Genomic DNA, 13,820 nt, shown 5'->3' on the forward strand with positions numbered 1-13,820 from the left:
CCACCCATCTCGCAAAAGTTACATAGTTCAGGAGGGCAGACTCCATATTGTAAGTATTTAATTTTCATCATCCCGTCCGTAGTGAATAGTTTGTATTTCCTGAGCTATGAACATAGCCATCTCTCTGGTGCCCGCAGCAATCACTCGGCAGGACATAAGATCCAGAGGTCCCCCTGAGGACAAAAGAATTAATGAGAACTGTCTTATGTGATGTGAAAAGGCAATGTATTCTTAAATATAAACCATGCTGTAACTAGATAGGTTCAGAAACACTGAAACAACTTCATACATAGCTCCTTTTGGGGTGGGAAGGACAACCTAATTCAGCAACTCCTATCTGGAAATCTCCTGCAAAAAGTGATTTCAGAAAATTCTACATACAGTGCCAAATTATGCAACAGAAGCAGCGACTGTCTGGATTTGTTCAGTATCCACCAATAAATGCAATATTCCCTTCTTTCAGCAACAGGAAGGGGTAGAACAGAAATTAGTTCAATCAGCATACCCTTCTTCTTAAACCATATCTTTCCACACTATCCACATATTGGTCACCAGTAAACTCTGAGATGTGTACCATCTAAATGAATACAATAATAACCCGGAGACTGTGCTGTCCTTTACTCCCTCTGAGTCATGTATGTTCAGACATGTACCTGAGAGTCCTCCTTTCTCGGGAGGCTGTCTCTGCCGGAATCTGTTTAGAGTCTGAGCGCATCTACCAATCTCCTGGGCTAGTTCTTTACTGTAAATCTGATCCTTTAAAGGAATTACTCAAAGTCATGGAAATACAGTTTGACTCAGAAGACCTTTGATGTGATGAAACCCCGGGCTGGAATTACATCAGCGCGTTACGAATAATCAGCTAGAGTCTAGTGGAGAGTACAGACGTTTCTACAGAATACTGCTAGAAATGAGATAGAGCCACAGGAGGAGGACTGTACTGAGGTAACACAAGCTGCCCCAAAATAGCCACTCAGTCCCCAAAAAGTCAATGAAAACAAGGATATTTCACTCACCTGAAGTGTCTATCACAGTACCACCCGCCTCTCTAATAATGACAGTTGCCGCTGCCAAGTCCCAGCAGTGCAACCCAAACTGGTAATAGGCGTCTGCAGCGCCGGATGCCAAATGGCATAGAGCCAGGGTCGAGCTCCCAATGACACGGACCCTAAACCCCGCGAGAAAGGGACACAGTAACATAAAGCAGAAAACGCTTTTGATTTCAACCTATGTGACGAGATTGCAAAATGTGCAACGTACGGGGTTTTTTTGTTTCGTTTGTTTGTTTTTTTAATGACTTCTGGACACAAATGTGAGGCATATATTGTAAAATATCTTACCCGTGTGCTTGGGCCTTGAGCAATCTCTCAATGTTACCAAGGAACAATTTCAAAGTTGCAGGGTCACGTTTTGGACCAATTTCTGTTAAAATTAAGGCCTTCGAGATATCTGCAATGTAGGTAATTGTTTCCATTAATTCAACAGCTTCCAAGTAGATTCTGGAAATTTGTTTTTAAATTAAACACTAATGGACTTTTCACAGAAAAACAATTTTCACGTCCCTTTTTTTACCCAAAACTCTTTCATAAAATAAGTGACAACTTTGCATAAAAATTCAAGCAAGACTAAATTCGTCATATCAAATGGTCTGATCTAAACATACCTTTTAAAAAAAGAACAGGAAGCCTAAAAACAAGAATGCATTCTTACATTCCTTCTCTTTCCATACATTGTTTTATTTCATTGACCGGTCAGCTTTTGGCAAATTCACTAACATTAGCAGTCAACTACAAATAATCCAGTGACCTAGTAACTATTAATGATGCCAATCTAATCATATTTGAAAACAGGATGGTTCTTGAATAGGGACCTTTAATGTAATTTGTTAACAAATGATAAACATTTGGGAATACAGTAAGAGGAAAAAAGTTTCTACCTAAATCAGCTGTCACCCAGTAATAGCTCCCTTTCATTCTGACATTTCAAAGACTGAAGACACCTTATGACTGAAAAAAACCCTTTCTTATCACAAACTAAAGCAGTATCTTAATTAATAATAATATGAATGTTATATTTGTATTGTGTTCAGCAAGGGCAATTCTGACCTACAGCAGACGAGGATATCAGCCTTGTGTACAGTCAAAGGAGAGACTCACAGTGACTTGCAAGGTGTTGAAGTAGTCCTCACGTGAGATCTGAATATTGCTAGTATATAACAAGCATATGCCAACGTAGGTGGAGACGGTTGATCAAATGCCAAGTGTCCCTGCTCCTGCTGTGCCAGCTGAACTCGGAAGCGTTAAAGATATGACAAAACTCAAAGGTTTAGCGGTTGGTTACTTACTAACTAGGCTGTGCCCAAGTGTCAGGTGTCACCTTCTACCCTGGGTTAAAAGGCTAGGCATTCATTCAGGTAGGGAATGTCTACCTGGTTGTTACAGCTAATTGCGTAAGTTGAAAATTCTTAGCAGAAGTAGCAAGGAGGTTTTCAGAAGCAAATTAGGCTGGTGTGAGACATCATTTAATTAAACAGGCTACCAATGAATTTAGTATTGCAGAGGAACATTATGGATTCAAGCAATGCGGTAAATGGTTGGTGAGTAACAGGTATGTAATTAGATTAAAAGTTACAGGGTATCACAAAGCTTAACTGTAGAAACATAGATTTAACAACCGCTTTTTAAATTACTGCATTAAAATATAGAAACATCAATCCAGGCACGCTGCAGGGTATTTGTTGTTTAGCCACCAGTGAAAACACCGCATGGCGAAAGCCTTAGATCTTTTTGCATAACAGACTCAATTTATAATTACAGAACATTTAATGCACGCCTCATTGCTGAAGTGCACCAAGCATTCACACCATACCAGTCGTAGCTAGGTCATGACTAAGACAGTTGTTCTTTTGAGTTATTAAATATATTTCTAATGCATAAATGGATATCTCAAATTTTCATCAAGGCTACAGGTAGAAATTGGATGAAGAGACTAAGGCAAGGAAGAGGGAGGCCTCTGCTTAGGAAAAGGAGCTGGCTGATCACGAGACTCAATGGGGTTTCAGGAATTCAAGGTACAAGAGAAAATTTACTGACTACTCCTCACTCTGACAGAGGCCAGAAAAATAAGGAGGCTTGGCAGAAGAGATTTAACAGTGATATGGATAGATTTATGAGGAAAAGACCAATTCTGTTGACCACAGAAGATTAAAAAAAGAAAATACACTTACAGTATTAGCACTTGTAAGGCCTGAGCTGAATCTAAGCATGAGAAGAAAGTATCACTCAAGATCAAAGGGAAGATGGATCCTTCATTTAAGTGCATCCTGACTGCTTGGACCCCCATACCAGACCTCTACAAAATTTAGCATTGATGAAGAACAGTGTTTGCCTGGACTGTGATTTCAAATGACTAAATCTGAACAATGAATGTATAGCGTAGATCAATGTTATACAACAGTCACATTTCCTGAAAACAAAAGGCATGAAGTAACATGACAGCCTAGATCTCCAACACATCATGCATTGCGAAGGCTACTTGAGCTCCAGTGGTAGGTACAGGGAAACACACTCTCTGTTCCAGGGTAGGTTTATTTCACTGAAGCCACAGTCCGTACAGGAAAAGAGCAACTGTGATTTTATACCCTTAAAACATCAATAGAAGTGAGACTAAAGAAGATCCATCTTCACTGGAGAAATTACCCACCACCAAATGATATCTCTCGAAACAAAGGAAAATTTCAAAGCATTTGGAAGGGCAGAATCCACCTCCCTTGCTATGTTCTAGACACCCACATAGACTGGATGTCCAGAGAAAGGAGGACAAAAGTGGCATGTGCCAAAATTGTTCCTCGCTCAGCTGGAAACAGAACTCTCTGGCTGCAAAAGCGAGCGAGGCCATTTCAAGAGTGGCTCAGCCAGCCCAACTGGGAGCACCCTTAGTTTTTCCTAATAGTCTCTGCCAGCGTGAGCTTTTGTGGAATATGAGATATTCAAGCACTGACAAAAATGGGATGTATAATCAAGGATTAAAATCTTACGGGACGCTGACTTTACAATTTGCTCCGTCTCTCCAAATAGGGAGACCCCAGCTCACTATTAATTTAGGTGAATAGCCAAACTTCCCAAATTTCAGGGAAGTTTTGATGCAGGGTCTACTTGAGGCACTACAACAAATCTGTATGTTAAATTGCTTGAATTTACTGTGTTTCAAATTCATTAAATCTCTTTTTGGGGTGAAATTTTTACCGTCTCCTGTGTAGAATGATGTACATTTTTGGCACATGTCTGCTTCTGTCTACAACTGAGTGTTATGTTCTCCTCTGCATTTTGATTGATTAAAAGAAAGCTTCTCTACACACATCTGATTATTGTTATCTATTATCATTAGGTAAACAGACAGATCTATGACTTGCTTTACCAATAAAAGAGTTCCATTAAAGTGTTTGACTAAGTGTTGCTAGCTATTTGTATGTTGAAACATACCTCACACACAAAAGCAAGCTGTTAAAGAACCCCTAGTGAAGCATGCATCCTTTAGTTTACTTTACTGTTAGCATGTATGCCTACAGGCATAATACACTTTATGACGTACAAGTTTGTTGGAAAATAAGTGGATAACGGCCACCATAGTACTCTGAATTTGATTCACCATTCCCATTGCATCTTGCTCATAAAAAGTTATGCCAGTGTACAGCTGGTGAATGAAACTGGTGAATCTACTCATTCTTCCTTATTTTAAACAATGGTTATGAAGCAAAATAATTTAAATAGTTCATATTCAGATGTACATTTTAAAAATAAAATGAGGAAAGTTGTGATTTTTCAGAAAAAAACAAACACATAACAACAAAATTATCATGCAGGTGAAATACTTTCCATCAGGATAATGATGTTCATTATCCTAATGATGATTTGCAACAACTCTGAAACAAAATTAACATATTCCTTTTAGAGTTCTAACAAAATCTAGACCAACCTGTCTCTTTTGATACCTGAAGCCTTTTGTCATTACAAAATGCCCCTTGACCTCTTCTACCAGTGTATAATCGTTCTTCAGTGCAGTGGTAAATTACACCAAATTCAAGCTTTAAGATTTTGAAAAGGAAAGAAATGAATGCAACTCAAATTACTCATCATAAATATAAACAACTACTATTGGCAGAAAGATCAGCAATATTTTAATTGGTACATGTAATCAAAGATTATATTGATGCTAATAAACTGGAATAATTTTACTATTACTGTGATATTGAGATATAGGTCATATAAAATTCAGTTTATAAAGAGAAGTCAATGCAGATCTTCTAAACTCTTACTTGCAGCTTGTTTGTGTTCACATTAGAATGGATTAAATGCTAAGTTGATTTCAAATTCAATTGTATGTTTTTATTGAAAGTATGCAAGTCCTCTAAGGCCAGATTCTGAATGCTTTACTTTCACTGGTGAGCAGTTACACCTAGAAGCAATCCCCCTGACTTCAGCTGGACCCTGAAGACTTGCGGCCCCAAATACATAGATATGATCAGTCAGGCATCCAAACTCAGAAGTCATGGCACACTGTTTATTAACAGTGGATGTTTTTATATGCACTTTACCTTTCATGATGCATCTGATTTGCCCGCCTTTTCAACCAAAGTAGTACACTCCAGTCACTTGTTCAAATGTTTCTCTGCAAAATCCTTTTGTTTACACATAAAAGTGAGAATCTCATGAAGTCACACGACTCCAAGAGAAGGAGTTTGAAGAGAAATACCAAATATTGTGACCCTCAATGAAAGCTTGAGAATGAGCAACACTGGAATTTTTGTGGGAGTATCTGTTTACCAATGAGAAGAGGGTCACAATTTGACCCTTGATTTAAACCCAAGGTATTTAATATTTTCATTACTTCAATAGTTTTCACCAAAAGATTTTAAAGCACTTTGCAAACTTCAATGATCAGCTCCTAAAATTACCCCTAGATTAAGTACTATTAGCAATATTTTATTTAAGGGTGGACAGATACACAAAAATTAAGTGACTTGCCCAAGGTCACAGAAGAAGTTGGTAACAAGGTCAAGAAAACATCTCAGATGTTCTAGACTCCAAATCTTTTCCTGCTGCCCTCCTCCATTCAATGTGAATAATCATCAGTGTTCATCAGAGACTACTCAAAGGGAATAGACTGTCCTCACTCCCTACCCCAAGGTCCCATCTAAACCAAGGGTTTTTTTGAGGAACACAATATTAATAGACTCTACTGCAGGAATTTCTTCAGTACTGTTCAAGGCTTACATTCAGGCCAGTTCCCCTGTGTGTACTTTGGCTCCTTTTCAGCTTACTACTTTTTTCTGCTTTTCCCATTTGTTTACTGAGGGAGATTTAACATCATTCTTTATTTTTGTTTCAGCTTTGTTTAGTTTACATAACCCAAAATATGCAGCATCAAAATCACGATGGTGTTCTAGAAAACATAAATATTAGAAAAAGCTGTCTGGTAATAATATGTAGTATTCAAAAGGACCTTTGGGAATGAATAAACTTCAGAAAGGCATGGAAGTATGGAAGTGTTTCTCTGCAGTTTCCATGTTTGAAAAGTCTAACTAGAGAAGTACACAACATTATTCTGTTTAAATCAGTAAGAGCCACTAGCACATCTGAAAACTATGTTGTTATTGCACAGAACTCTTGCTGGCTTCACTTACAGCTATACATATATTTAAGATCGTGGAATTAGGCTGAAAGAGGCACATTCCTTGGCAATTTGAATAGCTATTTCTTCTGTATAGATCAAACTGTAAACCAGCAACATCTGGAGACAAGGCACTAGCATGAATGAGTATAGCTAGGAAACTCAAAATGGCACATATGAAGGCTAGGTACTTTTTCCCCTCCCTGTAATCAAGCTCTTATGCAGGAAATATAGTTATTTTACTACGTTAAGAAAACCACAAAGGCAGATTAAATGAACTAGGCCCATAATTTTGCACTCTTCATAGAAATCAGTTCTGAACTGCCTCATAGCAGCAGTTAGCTTTCACAGATACTGCTAGCAGGAAAGAAGCAATAATAAGAAGAACACTGAGAGATGTGTTTAAATTATGAATAGGCAGCACTATATTTAACTCATTATGGTTTTGTCTTACAAAACCTTGCTCACGCCAGTACTCCCTTTTTCCCCCACATAAATCCTATAATATTTATAATAATTTGGAAGAATTGTCTTGTAATAGCCAGTTTGTGTAAGTAAGTTTTGCAGGACTACGATTTTAGACTAGTAGAGTATGATCAAATGCATTTAAAAAGCGTGGAAAAACCTGAGTAGTGGCTGATTTAAAAAAAAAATTTGTTTTATTTAAAGTTCCCGCATGGTTTTGAGGCTTCTAACCAGCTCTCAGGTACCCATCTTAAAGAACATGCTTCATACCTCTTTGTTAACAGCAAATCCAATGCTCACTGCCACTGTTGGAAATCTGTGAAAAATAAGAAATTAAGTATTATTGATGAAAAATCTCTCAACTTACTCCTTATGCAACTCCCTTAGGCAACAAAACCCCACATGGAGCTCTGTGATTTTACTTGTGTCAAAATGCTCTTGACATTGTACTGTTTCTCCTTTGTCAGCCTCTTAAACTTTGTCAGTTCCTTTAAAAATGTAATTTAATATTGGAGAAGGTAAGAAATAAACACATGAAGATATCAGGGTTTTTATACTAAATGTGTTGTATATTTTAGTGATCTTTTTGCTTTAGTGTAATTGAATTATCCAGTATAAAATCATTAATGTTGTTACAACAAGTCATCACTTTTAAGAGCACATTTTGTTCAAGTTCAAGCATCTGAGACAGCAATTAAGTAGCATGGAGATACCTTGCTGCTGACATCAACACAAGGAGAAACCAGTTCCTCTACCCTCTGTTTTGTCAAAGTGATGATCTTGTATTTAATTGGGGCCATTTGACTAAAGTATAATTATTGCATTTTAAACAATGAAATAAATTCATTTCTTAAAAACACGTTTTAAAAAGGGCTGTAAAGCAAAGGTCCAGAAAATATTGCTAGAAAGAGAAAATTTCACTTAACTGCATGAAACACCAGGACATGACACCCCCTCACCTCCCCTTGAATTCTATGTAATTCCACCAAAAGTCAAGGAAATGCCTTTTTTTTTTTAATGATAACTGCAGTTATGTTAAGTCACTAACTATAAGGCAGAACATATTTAAGGTTTTAAGTAAGAAGTATTATGAACAGTCATTAATTTACAACTCCTAGCACTCAAACAATGAATTAAACTTCTGCATTTTTGCAGTAACGATCCCTAGATTTCTTTTTGCAGAGTGGTATTATAGAAATTTACAACCAATATCTATGTACAACTTAGTTTTCAGTTCTGCTTTACATATATGCAACAGTTGTACTTCCCAGGAAAAACGAAGCATTTGTATTTGAAAGGGAGAAAACACCACTACTAAAAGGAATGTGTAACAACCACATAAGGAGTTAGGCCAAGTGTCATCATAGCACAGCCTTGTTCCTCCAGTTCAGCTCAAGCCTCTGCACGTTAATGTGCGGTTATATATAAACGAGCTGTGAGTCAAGAGCTTTGGGTCATTAAGCAATCAGCAGAAACTTTAGCTTACCTTCAGATAACAGTATAGAGCTCTCTCCAGCACAAACACACACTCCCTCAGATACACTACATGAGGTATGAAAAGATAAAGGGATGACTCCTACTTATGAGTCAAAGGAACAAATCTACCACAGTAAAACACCTTTAAGCGGAAGGGAGGATTTGTAAGAAGCTAGATTTTGCTTTTCCCAGTTCACTGTCCACTTACCTGTGCACAAAGTTGCACGTTCCATCAACAGGGTCAATAATCCAGGTCGGACTGTCGGTGAGGACACATTTTGAACCAGCAGCAGTGGATTCTTCTGCAATAAACCTGCAGTGGATTAAAACAAGTGTCCCAGAAAATTGGCTTAGATATGTGACTTGAAAAGTCAAGCTCATTTATATATGTATAAAATTTTTGTATAAATGTACATGTCTGTATAAACACACATATTGCTTTTTTCAGCTGGGAATGGGGAACTTTCATAGAAACTTTGAAGGACAGTTCTCACATTTATAGCATACTATTTTACATGGTAAAAAGAACTCAATTTATGTTCACTTTTCCAACATAACTTTAAGAAAGTCATGCAAATGAATGCAAAAATGGATCTGAACTGGCATCCCTAGAACTCTAGAAGTTTTTTTTATGCAGAATGTAATTTTATGGGTTAGGCCTGTCTCTTGCAATAAGTAATATAAACTGCAAACTGTAGCTGCTTCTCTTTTGCAGTAAAAAAAAAAAATAATGCACTCTTAGAAAATCCACAATCTCACTCCTACTTGAATTTTTTACAGTAGTCTGACTCAGGAAATTAAAAGGTTTACAAAGCTGAACTTTCTTTTTCCCATGACCCAGAGAAAATCAACAAATTAATTTTTTTGTTTGTTGTTTGGATGCACAAGGCACACACTGAAATCTGAGCTCATCTTCTGCTCTGTTTTCTGTCCCAGTTTCTTCTAGTAGATATGCTTTTTTCCCCTCCTTTTTCCCTGGGAAACATCCAGTTCTGGCACATTGCCTGCTGACCTTAATTATCCCTGCTCTCCCATGAACTGCTCAGGGTCTGTTTCTATAAGTGTTGTGCAGGTGCTACTCTCACAGATTTGAATAACGTCCTGTATGTACAGAAGGTGCAGAATCCAACTGCTAGTACTGAATCTTGCTTCTGGTTTCACATTCGAACAACTGGTAGTGGTATTCAGAGTTCCTGGGAATGCTTGAAGATGAAAAAGCTTCTCTTGAAGACACAAAGAGAAAAAAAATTGATAAAATAAAGAGAAAATGTCTTTTGTAGCAGCTATTTTCTTTCGTGCCCTCAACATGTGCTGTATGACGCCATGTAACGCTTGCAACCACAAGCTTAAAATGTTCTGCAGACAGCACAGGAGGAGACTTCTTGTATTTTCCAAATGCTACTTTGCCTTTCCCTCAGTAGAAAGGGACTATTTTGATGGCATTATGGGCCCCCCAGTTGGTATGAAGAGGGAAGTAGGAAGTGTTTGTTACTATTTTCATCTCCATTAAAGATAACAGCTGAAGGACGAAGTGTTAGTGTGCAACTGAGAAATGAGAAAGTCTTGAACAAGTGTTTGGAATTCTCAGTCAACATAACACTTTGCAGACTCCTTGCTCTAAATCTTCCATTATTTTGTCTGTTGGTGCTGTATCATTTGACTTCCGCTTTTACAAATCTTGTAATTAGCACCTAAACCCAACCATATGCTTTGGCTGCGCTGCTAGCTGCAGAGGAAGCTCATCTTCTTGCAGATGGAGCACCCTTACATCACATCTCAAATTGTCCATCTTCCCCATAAATTATGCCTCTGCTTCAACCCTCTGCCAGCTCCTCCAGCCAGAGCCTGAACTGTAGCTGTTGTCTTGCCAGTCAAAGAAGGGTGAAATGGGAACCTCTTTAAAGACAAGAGTATTTCTGTGTAAGGTGTTTTGCCCTCAAGTATCCTAAGTCTTTCCCTCGCTTTCTCCTTACAGCAGGGTGCGACGCTGCAGTCCTCACATACATAAATGCTAATATGAAGCCGGGGCACAGCAGTGCTGTTGATAAAGTCTTGATGTCCAAGAACAATTTTTCCAAAATGGATGTAGGACAAATCAGGTGCACATTTTATGAAATTTGGGCTAATAGGTTAAAATAAGCCCCTTGCTGTTATACAGTACTGGGTACTGTGAGAGGCCCTCAAGGTTAACATCAGATGCGTTGCTCTATATTTGAACGTGGTGCTCTGTCCTGTGAAAACATGGAAACTAAGCAAAACATTCAGCCTGAAGTACTGGAGACCAAATTTTAGGAACAGCTTGAGAAATGGGAGGGGTAGCCATGTTATTACAGTAGTTAATTTAATATGCCAGCCTGCCAGCTCTGTTGACCTCTCTTCAAATCTGGATTAAAGTTTTCTGCCACTGAAAATGAGTCCAGTAATTTTAGCCTAGCCTTAGTGGACATCTGTTCATACCACGGTGCCACTCTGAAATTCATTGCTGGAACAGCAGGGAAACTGCAGCACAGCATAAACTGCAGCAGGAGTGATACCCAGTGGAGTGCAGGAGGTTCAAACCGGGGCTATCCCTCACCTACCTCCTTCTGGGGGCCTGAGGGCAGAAAGCCAGGCAGCTAGAGCTGGATGTCACCCTCTGTAATGGCTGTGTCCTGATTTTAATGTCTACAGGATTAAGGCGACAATTAAAACCAAAGATGACAACTTGTGTAACAGTTACACAGGAAAATGGTACGATAGCCTTTTTCAGCCAGTAGCCCCCGATATTCTGGCTGTGCCTACCCACAACTCAAAGATCTACCCGAAAAAAATTCCTTTTGAAAAGACTTGCTTGGAGCATGTCAGAGTACCAAAGAGTAGGCAAAGATGAAAACTTGGGTGAAGCACAAATGAGGATGATAAATATCACTTAGCCAAGCAGAGAGAAGAAGAAAGAAACATGGGACAGAATTACCTTTTTGACAGGTTTTCCTGATATTTCTCTTTACTTCTGAGTACATTTCCAGTGTCTCAAGACTCATCACTGCCACAGTGCAAATGGCACAGATTCTAATGAGACCCCTTTTAATTTTTCTAACTCCTAAGGTACATTTTTTGATTCAGAGAATGTAGGAATCAAGATGATTTAAGAGAAAAAGAAATAACAGAAATTTTCAATGATGCTTTCAACAGCCAGATTAGGGGACAGGCTGAACACATTTTAAATGATCTTTTAATGTTTTTACTGCACATTAATTTAAAACTTGATTGCTACTGTGGACTCCTCATTGCAAGTGTTTTAATCTAGTCTAGTTAAATCTAGTTTTAATCTGCTGTTTAATCTAAATGCATTCACTGTCTGAACAAACTCCAGCCACAACCAACAACCAATATCAGCAAAAAATAATTGTCTTGAAGAAATGGCAATTCCTTCATTTGCTTATAAAGTCAGAAGTTAACTGTACAGAGTTAATAAAGTCAGAGATTTTTCAGTTCCTAGGTCTATGTTGACCTTACAACTTCTGTTCCCATTCTGAGTAACTCAAGTGCTTCTGATGATTCTCATTTTACGTGAAATGTGAGTGTTTTATGTTCTCTGCCAGACTGTTCAAGGAGAAAAAAAAAACAACGTAAGAGTGGAGATGAGAAAAGAGCAGAGCCAGCAATAGTAGAAGGAATATTACACAAATAATAGGCTTGTAAAGCCTGGCACTCTCTTGAGAATCACAGCCAAGAACCACACGTTATGTGTACAGTACTGCTTCAATGTGTGATCACATACAACATGTATTTAGAAAGCCATATTTAGTATATAATGTTCTTTCTACTCCTTTTTACGTTTTTTTTTTTCCCAGCAGCACCGCCAACAATCAGATTAGTAGCTGAGCCCTCCAGACTTTCATCTTTGTTGATTTCTGCACAGCGCTGGAGTGCAAGGCTTATCTCCATCAGAGATGCACACAGTTAGAAGGAAGTCATACAGTATTTAAGGGATACACAGGCTCTGCACTGGCTCTGCAGGAAGATGAATTTTATCCTTACGGACTGAAGTAAAATGTGGAAATCAATTGCAGAGTCTCTGCATCAAACCAAACCCGGCCAACTAATACAAAATCTCTCTCTAATCTGTGCATGTGCTAGGAGTTGTTATTTTCAAATTGACCATAATAATTCAAGGGGAGTCAACAATCTGATCTATTTTTAAAACCTTGGGTTGACACCCCATATAGTAATTTATATCCTGTTTATGTATACACATCAAATGATGATAAACAACTCTGCTTGTCACTGATTTTAGGATTCTACACAACACAAGGTAAATGTGATTAAATACGATACTTGTCCTGATCTGGCAAATGCTTATGAGTGATGGCAAAAGAAAGTGAAGGAAAGGTCTGCAGGATGGGACCTTTGCTATCATTAATTTCAGCTATATTTTAATAGATATACTTAGCATAATTCTTATACAATAGAGAACAGATCAGTATCCTGAAAATCATGGAAATTCATATGAAACCTTCATACATAACGTCCCTATAGAGGAAACATTACTATTAAATACATATATTAAGAAACATAACTATTAGAAAATATAAGGTACTAAGTATAGGGAAGTGGTACTTTTTTAAAAAGGAGTCCTATGAAAGTGTCCAACAGCAATAGGTTAATATGTAAGAGAGATATATAGACTTTTAAAATTACCTTTAAATGCCAGTCAGATATACAGTTCTTAAAGGAAAAAAGGCCATTGATAGTTTCTTTCTATAGGCACTCACCTGTGGGAGGGAAACTTCTCTTTCAGAACAGAAATAATTAAATTTTCCACAAAATGATCAGTTTCTGTCACTAGATCTGCTGCAGATGTCTTTGTGGACACTTGTTTTTCCTCTGTTAGAGCTTTCCTAATGATCTGAAACAGAAGTTCACAAATCAGATTTGTTGGTCACTCATCCTGTGCACACTAAAATAATATATTTACTGAAAAATTATAGCTAATCCTGAAAAACAATTCTACCAGAGCCTGTTTTAATTCTTCTGACTAAATATCCTTCTGACATAAGAAGTAGTCTTTGGGAACACAGCATTTTGAATCACTCTGCAAAGAACCTCTTTTGACAGTTTAGAAAAGGATCGGTGAATGGGATGCAACTAATGGAATAGAAGGATGATGGCAGTCACCACGTTTTAGGAAATTACAAAAAATACACCTAAGAAGAGCTTTGAGGCTCAGG

The 13,820-nt window shown here is 37.9% G+C and overlaps 1 protein-coding gene across 1 annotated transcript; it reads right to left on the reverse strand.

The window, feature by feature from the left end:
- Positions 1 to 57: 57 nt before the first annotated feature.
- Positions 58 to 13,498, reverse strand: IMPA2 (inositol(myo)-1(or 4)-monophosphatase 2; the record flags this gene model as incomplete). Its single annotated transcript, XM_009584398.1, has 7 exons — positions 58 to 173; positions 1,017 to 1,168; positions 1,341 to 1,449; positions 4,975 to 5,083; positions 7,405 to 7,450; positions 8,819 to 8,923; positions 13,365 to 13,498. Coding segments are annotated over 7 exons (771 nt in total), but the record flags the coding sequence as incomplete, so codon positions are not given.
- Positions 13,499 to 13,820: the final 322 nt, after the last annotated feature.

Source organism: Fulmarus glacialis, unplaced genomic scaffold (genome assembly GCF_000690835.1).
Source record: "Fulmarus glacialis isolate BGI_N327 unplaced genomic scaffold, ASM69083v1 scaffold43338, whole genome shotgun sequence".
Lineage (NCBI taxonomy): Eukaryota > Metazoa > Chordata > Aves > Procellariiformes > Procellariidae > Fulmarus > Fulmarus glacialis.